The sequence below is a fragment of the Empidonax traillii genome, unplaced genomic scaffold (assembly GCF_003031625.1).
Source record: "Empidonax traillii isolate 1590-97213 ecotype Southwest subspecies unplaced genomic scaffold, ASM303162v1 scaffold992:size1346157, whole genome shotgun sequence".
Classification (NCBI taxonomy): domain Eukaryota; kingdom Metazoa; phylum Chordata; class Aves; order Passeriformes; family Tyrannidae; genus Empidonax; species Empidonax traillii.
The window spans coordinates 886,933-900,827 of record NW_020956185.1 but is presented as its reverse complement, the minus strand read 5'-3'; the positions used below and the strand labels follow the sequence as shown (position 1 = coordinate 900,827).

Below are 13,895 nucleotides of genomic sequence, written 5' to 3'. Positions count from 1 at the left end.
ATTTAAGTACAGACCCACCCGAAGTCTATATTTCATATTATCATGTAATGATCTATAATTAAATAATTCTAAATTATATTTATTATACGTGGGAGGCAGAAAAAAAGCTCTATCTAAGGAATGAATTAATTAAGGAAATTATTGTTTACTCTTTGCAATGATCACTTGGCTTGGTTTTCTTTTGCCCTACGTGTTTCCACAGAGCAGGTCAGAGAATCCCGGAATGGGTATGATTTTTACAAATGAAATGAGATTTTTACAAATGGAAAGAACTACTCCTTCAGGTCCTGTGTCCAAAGGAAATGCTCGGTGACGTGGATCTGCAGTTCTGTCAGCTACAGCTCTTTTGGATGCACTTCTTTCCCAGGTACCTTCAGGAATATATAAAATAACATAAACCGTCCAGAGGTGACCGGGAGAGCAGCACCATTTACACATAGAGACAGGAAACCAGGAAGGTCTAGCAAGAATTTACTCTTAAAAATGTATTTCCAGACAGGTAACATAAGGAACACGGGATGAATCTGGCGTGGATAAACCCCTAGAACCACAATTTCTCTGCAGGAGCTCTGACAGGCGCATGTGCTTCCCTCTACCGACCCCCAGTGTCGGTGCCGAGGTGGAAACACACGGATCAACCAGAAATCAGCACAGAATTACAGATCCTTTGATTAGTAAAGGGAAATAACCCTCTGCAGAGCTAAACGGGGTAAAAAACGCCAATTAAATACTAAATATACTTCAATTCAGAGAATTCTATGCGAGTCTGTGATGAAAACAAGCTGTTTGTGGACTCCCTGGTTATCGCTCTTGGTTTCTTGATACAGAATCTCAGCTGATCCTCTTTGAGAGAGGCTGAAGAGATAAACAACAGGTACAAAATGACAAACAAGAGGAAAAACACTCCCCTTCCAGTCTATAATAGAGAGTTTGGGGAATAAAGTAGGGGTATTAGGGAGTACTAGGGAATGTGAAATAGGTACAACATCAATTTATTGACTGCAGTGAGAGTTTCCTTCAGGGTCCCAAAATTCACAGGGGTGAAAAGGATCTGTCTTCCTCCAGCCACAGCTCGGGGCCAACTCGGACTGAAACAGGGAAGATCTGAAGAAAACACCCCTGTGGACTTGGCAGGAGAGGAAAAAATGCCCAAGTGAGTAATAAACAGGAAGAAGACAGAAAGAAGTGATTCAGTGGTTTCTCTGCTCTGCTCTAGACCGTGGTGTTTTCTGATCCCTCTCAACAACTGCTTTGTTGTTTGGTTTTTTTTGTTTAATGTGTCTCCTGGTGGATTCCCAACAATCGACATCCAGGCTGGAACGATGAGGTGGCTGCAGGCTGGGAGAAGACCAGAGTGGGGGTTTCGCCTCAGCTGCGTCACAGGTGCTCTTCTTCCCCTCTTGTCCTTACCATTGTTAGTCGCTGTCTCTGGAGCTCCAGACCTGGAATTTTGTGTGTTGGGGGGTTCTTTTTGCTTCTTGAACTGCTGATAATTTGCTCTGTGCCCTCCTCCCTGTTACCACTACGGCTGGGAACAACTTCCTGAGGGCTGGGGCAAGAGGCAGCTCCAGGGACCCTCACTGCTCCGCAGCCGGAGGCTCTTCCTCATTCTCCTGCTTCTCTGGCTGCGGTTCCGGTGGGATGAGGCACTGCACCTCCTCGGAGCTGATGGCCACCTTGTCAGGCTGCAGCCAGCGCTTCAGGTGCTCCAGAGTGCTGAGGGGACAGAGAGAGAAAGACACACACACTGAGAGCAGGCAGCAACAAAGCCTCGCAGGAATGCGCGGAAGGAGCGACAGGAAAAGCCTCCACAGGTAATTCCTGCCCCTCTCTGGGTATTCCCTTTCCCACAGGTGAAGTCTAGAGTTGGATTGATCCATATGCCAGAGGAGCAGGCAGAATATAGCATTCTACAAAGCCATGCTGCTGCAGTTGGGCTTTATACACTCTGGTTAGAAAAGTTTTATGCTCTTGATTTTTCTCAGTGTAAAGGGTTCTTTGCAACCTTTACGTGCTTGGAAGTTCTCTGCCTCTGATGCCAAAGATTCCAACTCAATCAAACTGTCAGAGGGCAGGGTTAGATGGGATACTGGGAAGAAATCCTTCCCTGTGAGGGTAGTGAGGCCCTGGCACAGGTTGCCCAGAGGAGCTGTGGCTGCCCCTGGATCCCTGGAAGTGTCCAAGGCCAGGTTGGACAGGGCTTGGAAGCAACCTGGGCTACTGGAAGGTGTCTCTGCCCATGGCAGGGGGTGGAATGAGATGCCCTTTAAGATCCCTTCCAACCCAAACCATTCCATGCCTTTCCAGCTTTCTGGGCTGGAACAAAAAAAAAAAAAAAAAACCACTTGTTTTCAAACCAACCCAGCCCCAAACTGCTTCTTTGCGATGAAGATCAGGAAATACAGGGGGGAAGGGAAGGGCACGAAGCCAAAGCAGGAAGCACATCCAAAACTGTGTGTGTTAGTAACACCAGAAGGCTAAAGAACATATATAACCCTAAAAATCTAATAACAGAGTTCTGTGTGCTTAAAAGTTAAGGCTTGTTTAATTACATTGGTGGGTGAGACTCAAACTTCTGTACCATTCAGGAGTGACCTCTAACTTCATAGCCAAATTCTAGGGACTAAAATTCTTTCATGGATAACATCCCTGGCCTTTAAAAACAGTAGAAAGAGGACATAAAGGCTTGGTTTTAAATATAAATCCCACTGAAGTTATCTGGCCACAGTAAGACTCTGAAACCTCCTTATAAAAACGGATTATTTTTCATAGTTAAGTCCCAAACTGGCTTAAGTAGATTTTCTTCAAGGGAGAGACTGTCAGCCAGAAGCAATCATGGAAAATGTCAGCTGAGAAAGGAGGAATTTGGAGTGCATTCCAAGTGATTGGGAATGGGAGACTGCTGAGGAAGAGGACTCTCATCTTAATTCCTTCATCATCCAGGAGAAGGTAATGGGTGGGAGAGCAGCGCTGTAAGAGAGGCATGGAGGGGAAATCTCATCCCAGGAGTGGCATCAACCCTGTAACGACCCCTAAATCCCAACCTGAGATACACAGGACATTCCTCTGCTCCATTCCTTCCCTACCCCACGTGCTCCGTGCGTTCCCTCTAGCCCAAGCCAAAGGGGCATTCCCAAAATCCTTCAGAAAGCCCGTGGCAGACTCTGGGAGCTGCAGGGAGGTGGGATTTCCCCATAATGCCCTGACAAAACCTTACTCTGGGTTTTAAGAGGTGACTGTCGATCCCTTCTCCCCGACTCGCTCGTTACCTCTCGTCAGCATCGTGGCCCTCCACGTAACATTCCGCCTCGAACTTCTCCTGCAGGAACCTGTCCCAGCATTCCTTCTTGGCCTGGGACAGCGTGCGCAGCATGTCCTTGGAGGTCACCTCCTGGGACAAGCCCTTGATCCTCATCAGTCTTCTCTCTGTGAAAAGAGGAGGGGTCTTTATTTAATTTTTGTTGTTTGTTTGTTTGTTTGTTTCTGAAGGGAAAGAAGAGAAGGATCTGGACTTCTGTATCAAAAAAAAAAGTAAGCTGAATTAACTTTTCAAGGCTAATTTCTATTTTAAAAGGAATTTCCACCCCTGTATTTCAAGCCTGCACGATTCTGTTTCTTACATATCCACAAGATATTTTTAGGTGATGCTTCTGAAGGAAATAAGGTTTATGCAATCAGTTAACTCTGCCCATTTTGGGTTTTAATAACTTGCACAGTTACTGCTCAGTTTCCATGAAATCACACAGGAGGGCACAGAACTCGCAGGCACTGAGTTCCCGTAATTTTCATGCAAATGGGAACATAAATTACACTCACTGCACTGCTTAGTGCACTGTAAAACAGCAATGAAGGCAAGATGGAAGCTTAAGCAGAAATAAAAGCTTAAAGAGCCACTTCTGCCACCCATTCCTCCTGCCTTGTTGCTGTGTGCAGCCTCTAACTTATTGGGGGGGGGGGGGTTTAAAGCCCAAATCTTTTAGCTTTTACTTGATAAAAAGTTGCTTTCTGTGGCCAAGCTGAAGAAGCTCTGAGTGAGCTTCACATCTGCTGCAAGAGTGCAGTAGGGGAAAGGAGTCAGATTCCTCATGGAATAGTTGGGGGACCTTGTGCCCAGAGCACTGCCACGCAGACAGAGGTGTCACCAGGCCCCCCAGCGGCGGGGTACACTCACCCAGGGATGCCAGATACACCTCGGAGTCGTTCAGGGGTGCCCAGGGCTTCAGGTTGGGGTGGGAAGAGCCACTGGATCCGCTACCCTGGGCGTAGGAGTCCATGAAAGAGTCCGTGAAGGCATCGCCGCCGTCCTTGAGCTCGGGGTGGGGCAGACAGGAGCAGATCTCGGCCCAGAGGTCCTCGCTGGACCGGGGCACCACGGAGTCCACGCTCTCCATCATCCTCATCCTGGAGTCCTGGGATGGGGGAATAAACGGTGAGCACCGAGCAGAACGCCCCACCCAGGCCTCCCCCTGCCCGCCTCCCTCGGCCCAGGTCACATCGGCGGGCGTTTCGGGGAATTCTCATCCCACCGGGAAGCCTGGCCGCCCTCTGGGAAGCGATGACACGCTCCAGGGTGTCGCACCCAGGGAGACCCCTTGGGGGACAGATGGGCGGTCCCCCGCCGGCACCGCACCCCCTCCGCCCCTTCCCGCGGAGCGCCGTGTCCCCGCCGCTTCCCGGGCCGCGGAGGGGACAGGGAGGGGCCGCGGAGGGGACAAGGAGGGGCCACGGAAGGGCCACGGAGGGGCCGCGGCGGTCCCGCACTCACCGCCCGGCGCTCACGGGAAGCCGCAGCAGCTTCACCGCGCGCGTCCCCAGCGCCCGGGACTGACCAATCGCCGCGCGTCCCCGGCAGGGACAAGGCGCCCATTGGTCCGCAGCGTGGGGGATCGGCGGGGCGGGCGGGGCGCGCTGGCGCTGCCGCGGCGCCATGTTGGAGAAGGGCGGAAGTTGTCCCGGGCGGCGCAGGTGAGCCTGTGTCACGTTCCCGGCGGGACAGTGGGAAACGGGGAGTTTTGGGGTGGCTCTGAATCCCCTTCTCTCCGCAGGCCGCTGCCGTGCCCTTGGGATGAGCCGCCTGCCGCGCCGCGCGGTGCTGGCACTCATGGGGCTGCTGTTCGCCAGGACCATGGCCTGGACATCCAGCGGGAAGACACACGCGGAGCTGGTCAACAACCTCTACAGTGAGTCCCAGCAGGATCCGCTGGAATGCCACTACACGGATATTTAATGCCAGTGTATGGATGTTTAGTGTGTCACTGTTCGCTCTGAAGGGCTGGGGTTGATATTCCTGAATTCCGCCTTTGTCCCAGCCTGAACTCGTTCTATTTATAACCAGAGAACAAGGTGTTGTGCCAGAAGGGGCAGGAAAGCCTCTGCACGCCTTCCTTCCCTGCCTCTGGAAGTGTGTGACGCCCTTTAAGGAGTTGCAGCTCGGAGCCTGCGGGTTCTGCCGAGTGTCCTGGACACCCAGGACCCACCTTTTCGGAGGGCAGTGTGACTCCATTTCTCCCCCATTACACTTGGCAGTGCCAGAAATGTGGATGCAGGTCACCACCACCCTCTGGGGATGGGCTGCTGGCTGGGACCGTAGTGGAAATGGGACAGGATGTCCTTTCATTGGCGTTTGTTTTCTGTTCCTCTCACATCTCTCGTTAAGGCTGAACTCCCCCAGATCCCTGTACTCCCTGAACTGTGCTTCCCCTTCCAGATCTCTTCTTGCTGGAGTGCTGAGGGTTTCAGTCCTGCCTATCTCTCTTCCTTCCTTCCCAGAAAAAGGAATTGTTAAGTCCCAGCGAGTCTTCGATGTGCTGTTGGCCACGGACAGAGGTCACTACATCAAGTATTACCCATACATGGATTCTCCTCAATCCATTGGTGAGTCATTTGGGGAAAAGCTCTAGCTATGGAGTCCCCATCCCTGGAAGTGTCCAAGGCCAGGTTGGAGGGGGCTTGGACATCCTGAGCTAGTGGAAGGTGTGTCTGCCCATGGCAGGGGGTGGAATGAGATGAGCTTTAAGGTCCCTTCCAACCCAAACCATCCTGGGATTCTGTGAAATTCTGTTTTTAGGGCAAGGTGTGGGAGAATTAAGGACTGTTCCCGTGGGTAATTTTATTCTTTATCAAATAACTTTGTCACCTGATTCCTTTTAGGCTACAAGGCCACGATCAGCGCCCCACACATGGTAAGATGAAAACTCTTCACTTCAAACAGAAATAGAGGGAATTGTTTATTTCTCTTATTATATTTCATTTTTTTTCAAGTACAGAAGTTGAACATCCCATGCACACGATTATCCTGCTAGTTTCTTTAGGGATTTTTTTTGTTTTTAAGAGGAGTTTCCCTTGTAATCTTTCAGTTGCTTTAGAAGTGCACTCAGATGGGAATTCTGTGTTGTGCATTTTTTTCCCTGCTGTTTCACATGTAATTCCTGAGCCTCTTCCTAAGTGTGCTCTTGCCAAAAGACCTTCCAGGTCTGACCCTTGAGTTTCGCTCTGGAAGCGTCAGGCACAAGGCCCAGTGTGCTGGGATTAAATCGGAGAACAAGGAAAAGTGGTAGCAGAGGAGACTAACCCGGGATGCTTCCCACCTCCATGTCCACACAGCATGCCCATGCCCTGGAACTGCTCAAGGATCAGCTGGTGGAAGGTGCCAAGGCGCTGGACGTGGGATCTGGAAGCGGATACCTCACCGCGTGCTTCGCCAGGATGGTGAGCTCACAGCACCCCATTCCCAGCTCGGACAGCAGGAATGTGCTTTCGATGGGGAGAGCAGGAGGTGGGAGGAAGGGGACACTCTTCCCAGACCAGCCTGTAGCGAAAAAAAAATACTTTTTAGGGATCTAAATGGAGGCTGTATCTGCCCTGAGATATTTTGTGTGTATATCCACAGTGCAAATCCATTGTGGGTTCCTTTTAGTTTATGTCTTCATTACAGTCTGTTTCCTTGTTTTCTAAACTCCTGGAATTATTTGCTGTGAAGTGTTAGAAAGCTGGTCAAGTTACTCAGGAGGGTAATTAGTCAAGAACTTGCCATGGAAGCTGCTAATTCTACCAAATAATGATTTCTCTGGCAATGAAAGATTACTGGGAATCCTTGGAGACTTGGCAGTTAAGGACTACTGGGAATCCCCATGGACAGTGTCTGTGTATCCCTTAAGCAGCTGAGAGACTACTCAGCCTTCAAATCAAGAGTGTTTGCACCTCCTGTTCAGAAACTCTGCTCTGGAGCTTATTCCAGCTCTCCCAATTCCCACCAAAACCTGCTCCATCAAACACCTCTCTTTGATATGGGAGGTGCCAGGTGTTGGACTGATGTTGCTCTTTCCAGACTGGCCCGACAGGGAAAGCTGTGGGAGTGGAGCACATCAAGGAGCTGGTGCACGAATCCATCCGGAATGTCCAAGAAGACGATCCAACGCTGCTCAGCTCCGGCCGTGTGAAGCTCGTGGGTGAGTTCTGTGCAATCCCGGGGTTGTCCTCTCTGGGAACGCCTCAGCTCTGCTCCCTGAAGTCGTTCCAGTCTGTGTCGGTGCTCTGAGTTGCTAGGAGAACAAATCTTCCCTGTGTGTTTTCCCCACTGCAGTTGGAGACGGCAGGCAGGGATACCCCGAGGAGGCTCCGTACGATGCAATCCACGTTGGAGCGGCCGCAGCGACCGTCCCCAAGGAGGTGAGAGTGGCCCTACTGGGTGTCTCTACCTCTTTTATTTTTTTTTTGTGAGAACACTAATTAGGGGCCCACTAGAAGCTTCTTTTTTGTCGTGACCTTTCCGGCGTGGCTTATTCCCAGCGTCTCTCTATTTTTTGAGCTCTGCTCGTCGCCAAAAACGTTGGGATAAATCAAACTCTCTGACACTATTTTCAGTATTAGGAAGGAGGCATTATTTTATTCACAGCACTGAGTGCATGGGGATACTCCACCTAAATGCACACCCACTTTTCACTACTTAAACATTTTAGCAAACAAATTACTGTTCTTGGGCTATAAGTTATGTAATTCTCTTCATTAATTACTATTCTATCTTCTATTGATTTCTCGCTTCTCACGCTAATTATTCCACATTTTCAGTCTTTTTCTTATCTTTTAGGGTAGAGAAGGTTTCAGTACAATTGCTGAATTGTCTTTGTTAGTTTCTTCTTCATCTCAGGGTTCTGCAAAATGTCCTTGTGGTGCATAAATTCAGCATTCCCTGTGTCCAGTTTCAGCAGTATATCCAATATTACTCTCCCCCAGGCTTTGCCCATTGAAGCACATCAAGGTTGGTTACAGCTGTTCTAGCACAGCTTAAAGCTCTAGTTGTTTTCCCAAGCCACATTCCCACAAGAGCAGCCTGTGAGCAGCCTCGCTAAATGCCGGCTGCAGAGGCAATTATGACTAATTAAAACAATTAGAGAAGTCCTTAGGAAGGTTGTGTCATTTTGAACGTGCTGACTCGGGTTCCTGTGTTTTCCCAGCTGCTGAACGAGCTGAAGCCGGGCGGGAGGCTGATCCTGCCCGTGGGGCCCGAGGAAGCGAACCAGGTGCTGATGCAGTATGACAAAACCAGCGATGGGCGCATCGTGGAGACCCAGCTTATGGGCGTCATCTATGTCCCTCTGACTGACAAGGAAAAGCAGTGGCCTCGGTAAAGATCTGCTCTTCCCTGAGGAACGTTCCTTCTTCATCTGTCCCTCTGCTTGCTCTTCCTCGGCTTTGCTGACCGAGTCCTGGATCCCTGGCAGATGTAAAAAAAAAAAACAAAGAGAAGGAAACAGCTTGGCAGAGCAGGAGAACAAGGGGGTGTTTCCCCTTGGATAGGGCTTACCAAATTTATTTCCTCATTTACTGGAGCGTGTGTGTGTTTGTAAACCCAGTGTGATGCCGTCGTGGAGCTGATGAGGGCCACGAGTAGTAACTGTTGGTTTTTCTTTGCCTCAGGGATGAACTCTGACACACGGATGGATATCCCTAAAGGCCCCTCAGAAAGCTCATGAGTGGGACTTAGGCCTGTAGATGGTCGGTATGGTTTTGCTTTTTAACGGAAATTTTATCCATGGATGAAGGGAAGTTCTGCTTCAGCAGAGCTCATTCTGGAGGGATGGAGAACGAGGGCAGGACCAGAGGAGGCTCTTGGAGGCCGCAGCAGCTTCCAGGGAGCGGATCCGGGTAACTCCAGCTACCCTCTCCAATAAACTATAGATAACATCAGAGAATTCCAAAAGCAGACAGGAGTACTTAAACCTTCACTAAAACAACTTTAATATCGACTACTCTGCTTAACGCTTGGTGAAAAGAAGTCACAATTAGTGTCTCAGAGCAGTGAGACTGATTTGTGTGTTTTTAATTATGGGAATTCTGGGCAGCAACACTGAATTTTGGGGTTAAGGAAAAAATTCTCATTTCTTTTGATTTTTTTTCTGTTTGGGGTTATGAAAAATGCTAATTACTTGTGGGTTTGGGGCTTTTTTTCTGTTCAGGGCTAAGAAAAGTGCTAATTTCCTGGCCTTTTTTTTTTTTTTTTTTTCCCTGTTTGGGGTTATGAAAAATTCCGGTCTTAAGAAAAAAAGCGCAATTCTTGGCTTTTCCGTGTCTGGGGTTATGAAAAATGCTCATTTTTCGGCTTTTCCCTGCCGTGCCCCTCCCGCTGGCAGTGACCGCGAAGGCTCACGAGGGGCCGGCGGACTGCGGTGAGGCTCGGGGCTCACTAGTGGGACAGTTCCGAGGAGGAGACTGCTTTGAGGTAAATAAAGGCGGTAAATAAAAGTAAATGACGGCGCTGCCGCTCCCGCCCTGTCCCGCGCCCTCCTGAGGCGATTGGGGAAGGGGGGGGACGGGGGAGGAGCGGCAAAAGGGCGGGAAAGGGGCAGGCCCTGCTGGGGGCGTGGCCTCGCGGCGATGCGCCGCTCCGATTGGCCGCTCCGCGGCGCGCGCAGTGATGCGTGCTGGCCTGCGCCGCGCGCTGCGTGCCACGTGGGTGCGCGGGGCCCGTCCGCCCCCCAGCCCGCCCCGCGGGGCCATGGCCGAGCCGGGACCGGGGCCCGGTGGGGCCCGGGACGAGGAGCCGGGCAAGGAGGGAGCGGCGCCGGCCGCCAAGAAGCGGCGGCTGGCGGGCGGCGAGCGGTACGTGCCGCCGCCACGGAAGCTGAGTACCGGCGTGAGCTTCGGCGCCGAGCACTTCGCCGAGACCTCGTACTACTTCGAGGGCGGGCTGCGCAAGGTGCGCCCCTACTACTTCGACTTCCGCACCTACTGCAAGGGCCGCTGGGTCGGGCGCAGCCTCCTGCACGTCTTCGACACCGAGTTCCGCGCGCAGCCCCTCGACTTCTACCGCGCCGCCGCCCGGGCCGGCCGCCTGCGCCTCAACGAGGAGCCCGTCCGTGACCTGCACGTCGTGCTCAAGGTACGCGACCCCCGGGCCCCGCGGTCAGATAGCCCCGGGGAAGGGTTGGACGGGACCGTCGGCGCTCCCGGGGAATCCCTGCCCCTGCGGGGTTGGGGGTGCGTGGGTCCTCCAGCTCCTGGTGTGCCCAACAGGTTCCCGCTCAGCCCCTGGGAATGGGAATATATGCTACGGGATTCATGCGGGGACACGCTCTGTTATTATCCAAATCCAGGGGGCCAGGAGGGAAGGGCTTTGATTCCCCCCCCCCCCATCCCCCAAACACACAATATCAAGCCCCGGGGGGAAGGGGGGGTGTCCACAGGCTGGATCCCGGCTGACCGCCCGTATTCCCCGCAGAACAACGACTTCCTGAGGAACACGGTGCACCGGCACGAGCCGCCGGTCACCGCCCAGCCCCTCCGCATCCTGGCGGAGGACGAGGAGGTGGTGGTGGTGGACAAGCCCTCCTCGCTGCCCGTGCACCCCTGCGGCAGGTTCCGGCACAACACCGTCATCTTCATCCTGGGCAAGGAGCACGGGCTGACGGAGCTGCACACCCTGCACCGCCTGGACCGCATGACCTCGGGTGTCCTCATGTTCGCCAAGACCGCGGCCGCGTCCAAGAGGATCGACGAGCAGGTCCGGGAGAGGCAGGTCAGAGAGCAGCGGGGCCGGGAGTCGTTTGTACCGTGTTCTCCTGCAGCAGGTTTGGCCAAAAATCAGTCGGATTTGGGGTCTGAACAAGCACGAGTTCCCTGAACAGCTTATGGTCGAGTTGTTGTTCTTAACCTCTTGGTGCTTCTCGTCCTTTAGCAGGATAAAGACAGAGCGAAAATTTAATTGAGCTTGATAGTATTGGCTTGGAAGGGATTTCCTCAAAATTTAATTGAGCTTGATAGTATTGGCTTGGAAGGGATCTCCTCAAAATCTAACTGGTTTTGGTAGTATTGGCTTGGAAGGGATGTCTTCAAAACTTAGTTGATTTTGGTAGTAGTGGGTTGAAAATATTAAGTTGAAAACCCTAAACATTTTAACTGATTTTGGTAATGCTCTATTGAAAGGGATCTCCTGAAAATTTAAATGAATTTGGTAATTTCAGATTGAAAATACTAGATTGAAAACCCTAAAAACTGAACTGATTTTGGTAGTATCAGATTAGAAGGGATCTCCTAAAAAATTTAATTGGATTCGGTAATATTAAATTGAAAAGGATCTCCTGAAACTTTAATTGAATTTGGGAATTTAATTGAATTTAGTAATAGTGAAGAGGTCTCCTGAAAATTCAGTTGATTCTGGTAATATTGCATTGGAAGGGATCTCCTTGAAGTTTAATTGATTTTGATTATATTAGATCGAAACATTTGGTAATATTAATGGCAAGTATTAGATTGAAACCCCTAACCATTTCACTGATTTTGGGAATATTAGACTGGGAGGGACCTCCTTCCCTAAGGGACTGTCCCAAGGGACTGTACAGACTGACTGGGATCATGCAAGCCAGTTAGAGAGCAGGTTTGTTTGTGTGTGGACGCAGATCAATCATCCAGTCTTTCAGTTTTCGAATTCCCATTTTTCCAGAGTCTCTTGACCCAGACAAAACTCTTTCAAGGACTGGCTATAGGGCTGTAAACCAAAGGTTGCAGAGAGGTGGCTCCTGGATATAATATGAGGAAAAAAAGCCAGACCCTTTCTCCAGCTAACTGGGGAAAGTGTAAAGGGAATTTGGCTTTGAATAGCTCATTTAATTTTTTTTCCCCTTCCCTATTGTAATGAAATGTTTCCTGTGGATGTATTTCATGGAAGGGAAAGGGGAGGAGGAGTGAGGATGGGGCCTGGGTGTATTTTCTGCTATGTTTCCTGAACCTTCCTCTTTTTGTCTCCTGGTAGCTGGAGAAGGAATACGTCTGCCGAGTGGTGGGGGAGTTCCCAGAGCACGAGGTGGTGTGTGAGGAGCCCATCCTGGTCGTCTCCTACAAAGTGGGAGTGTGCCGCGTGGATCCCAAAGGGAAACCCTGCAAAACCATCTTCCAGAGGCTCAGCTACAACGGGAGGACCAGCGTGGTCAAGTGTCTGCCCCACACGGGCCGCACGCACCAGATCCGGGTGCACCTCCAGTATCTGGGGCACCCCATTGTCAACGATCCCATCTATAACATGGAAGCGTGGGGCCCTGACAGGGGGAAGGGCGGGAAGATCGGAAAAACGGATGAGGAACTCCTGAAGGCGCTGGTGGAGGAGCATCGTTCCAAGCAGAGCCTGGAGATCTTGGGTATTTCGGAGGAGGACTTGAACTCTGGTGGTGAAAGCAAAGACTGTGGGGATTCAGGTGACTGCACTAAGTCTGCAGAGGCTGATCCTGTAAATGGGAATTCCTGCCCTGCTGAGGATGCGAAGGATCCTGAGAGGGATGCAAAGGATCCTCAGAAGGACGAGAAGGATCCTGAGAGGAATGACATAGCAGCTTGTCCACCGAACCCTGATACCAACCTGGAAATGCTTGAGAAAGACAAAGAGCTCGGCTCATGTGGGAATCAGGATGGGCAAACGGGACAGAAAGGTTGGGAAGAGAAGGACCCTTTATGTGTGGAGTGTAGGATGAGCAGGCGGGACCCTTCTCCCAAGGAGCTGGTGATGTTCCTGCACGCCCTGCGCTACAAGGGAGCAGGGTTTGAGTATTGCTCCAGCATGCCCGAGTGGGCAATGGATGACTGGGAGGAATGACCAGGGATATCCGACACCTGTGGACACTGCTGGCTGGGAAAGCAGCTCAGGAAGACCAAAGATTGACTTTTCAGTGATGTGAACAAACTGCCTGGAGCTGGGGTGGGAAGGATCATTCTGTCCTGACTTCCGACACTGTGGAAAATGAGCAGGGAAATAGGGTTTATGTGAGGTTTATGTTGCCCCTTAGTGAACTGGTACTTGAGGGCAACAAAGACCAAACTCTGCTGGTCACAGGCAGCTTTGCCTTCGTCTCGATGGATTCTGGATCAATTATCCACATGGATAATGAAGTGCATGCACTAAAAGTCAATAACTGGTTTGCCTGCCGGGTTCCTTTGTCTTAAAATATGAGCCGCTGGATGTCATATCATAAAACTCCCTATTTTTACGGTGTTTTATTGTCAGATTGATTTTAAAACTCAAATATTATCACTGAGAGCGCTGTGAGGTAAAACCAGAGCACTGTGATCCCAACTTGTTTTGTGCCTGCTGTTTGTCAGCAAGGTCAACTTGCCTTTAAAATTCATCTGCCAATATTCATTCAAATAATTATTTAATTTATAAAGTTTAGTTGTTCTGGTTGCTGATGTCTTGATATTGGGCCTGGTTTTGGAGGTATTGGTCCCCAGATTTTGTCTTTAAGGTATTATTGCTTAATATCACTTCAGTGTGACAATCACTTTTCAAGATACACAAAAGCTGCTCTATGAACCAGAATACTTATTAAAAATAATTCTATATGAATATATTCCCAAAATGATAAATACCACTATAGCTCTTATTTTCACTAGTGTTTACACAGTCGATTCTT

At 50.5% G+C, this 13,895-nt stretch overlaps 3 protein-coding genes across 5 annotated transcripts; 2 read left to right on the top strand and 1 right to left on the bottom strand.

Moving 5' to 3' along the window:
- Positions 1-453: 453 nt before the first annotated feature.
- Positions 454-4,824, bottom strand: CCDC32 (coiled-coil domain containing 32). 3 transcript variants are annotated; one of them, XM_027903764.1, is made up of 4 exons: positions 4,766-4,824; positions 4,172-4,409; positions 3,270-3,426; positions 454-1,716 (listed from the first exon to the last, which is right to left on the bottom strand). In XM_027903764.1, the coding sequence occupies exons 2-4, from the start codon at positions 4,398-4,400 to the stop codon at positions 1,578-1,580; spliced, it is 525 nt and encodes a 174-aa protein (XP_027759565.1). In that variant the 5' UTR covers positions 4,401-4,409; positions 4,766-4,824; the 3' UTR covers positions 454-1,577. The 3 variants fall into 3 exon arrangements, with proteins under 3 accessions (XP_027759565.1, XP_027759566.1, XP_027759567.1); XM_027903765.1 differs by lacking the exon at positions 4,766-4,824 and adding an exon at positions 4,527-4,626; XM_027903766.1 differs by lacking the exon at positions 4,766-4,824 and adding an exon at positions 4,494-4,517.
- A 113-nt stretch (positions 4,825-4,937) lies between these two features.
- Positions 4,938-9,297, top strand: LOC114067958 (protein-L-isoaspartate(D-aspartate) O-methyltransferase-like). The gene is made up of 9 exons (XM_027903756.1): positions 4,938-4,965; positions 5,046-5,180; positions 5,770-5,874; positions 6,151-6,182; positions 6,604-6,708; positions 7,328-7,448; positions 7,583-7,668; positions 8,454-8,623; positions 8,917-9,297. The coding sequence occupies exons 2-9, from the start codon at positions 5,066-5,068 to the stop codon at positions 8,927-8,929; spliced, it is 747 nt and encodes a 248-aa protein (XP_027759557.1). The 5' UTR covers positions 4,938-4,965; positions 5,046-5,065; the 3' UTR covers positions 8,930-9,297.
- A 665-nt stretch (positions 9,298-9,962) lies between these two features.
- RPUSD2 (RNA pseudouridine synthase domain containing 2) lies at positions 9,963-13,825 on the top strand. The gene is made up of 3 exons (XM_027903742.1): positions 9,963-10,378; positions 10,718-11,014; positions 12,248-13,825. The coding sequence occupies exons 1-3, from the start codon at positions 9,995-9,997 to the stop codon at positions 13,079-13,081; spliced, it is 1,515 nt and encodes a 504-aa protein (XP_027759543.1). The 5' UTR covers positions 9,963-9,994; the 3' UTR covers positions 13,082-13,825.
- The last annotated feature ends 70 nt before the right edge of the window (positions 13,826-13,895 follow it).

What these genes read in the sequence shown, in the direction of transcription:
- CCDC32 (XM_027903764.1), bottom strand. Translation starts at nt 4,400, where the DNA reads ATGAGGATGATGGAGAGCGTGGACTCCGTGGTGCCCCGGTCCAGCGAG. An exon ending in GGTGTATCTGGCATCCCTGG is followed by an intron (nt 3,427 to 4,171) that starts GTGAGTGTACCC and finishes CTCTTTTCACAG; the next exon opens with AGAGAAGACTGATGAGGATC. An exon ending in GGCCACGATGCTGACGAGAG is followed by an intron (nt 1,717 to 3,269) that starts GTAACGAGCGAG and finishes CTGTCCCCTCAG; the next exon opens with CACTCTGGAGCACCTGAAGC.
- LOC114067958 (XM_027903756.1), top strand. Translation starts at nt 5,066, where the DNA reads ATGAGCCGCCTGCCGCGCCGCGCGGTGCTGGCACTCATGGGGCTGCTG. An exon ending in CCGCGTGCTTCGCCAGGATG is followed by an intron (nt 6,709 to 7,327) that starts GTGAGCTCACAG and finishes TGCTCTTTCCAG; the next exon opens with ACTGGCCCGACAGGGAAAGC. An exon ending in CGGCCGTGTGAAGCTCGTGG is followed by an intron (nt 7,449 to 7,582) that starts GTGAGTTCTGTG and finishes TCCCCACTGCAG; the next exon opens with TTGGAGACGGCAGGCAGGGA.
- RPUSD2 (XM_027903742.1), top strand. Translation starts at nt 9,995, where the DNA reads ATGGCCGAGCCGGGACCGGGGCCCGGTGGGGCCCGGGACGAGGAGCCG. An exon ending in ACCTGCACGTCGTGCTCAAG is followed by an intron (nt 10,379 to 10,717) that starts GTACGCGACCCC and finishes TATTCCCCGCAG; the next exon opens with AACAACGACTTCCTGAGGAA. An exon ending in AGCAGGTCCGGGAGAGGCAG is followed by an intron (nt 11,015 to 12,247) that starts GTCAGAGAGCAG and finishes GTCTCCTGGTAG; the next exon opens with CTGGAGAAGGAATACGTCTG.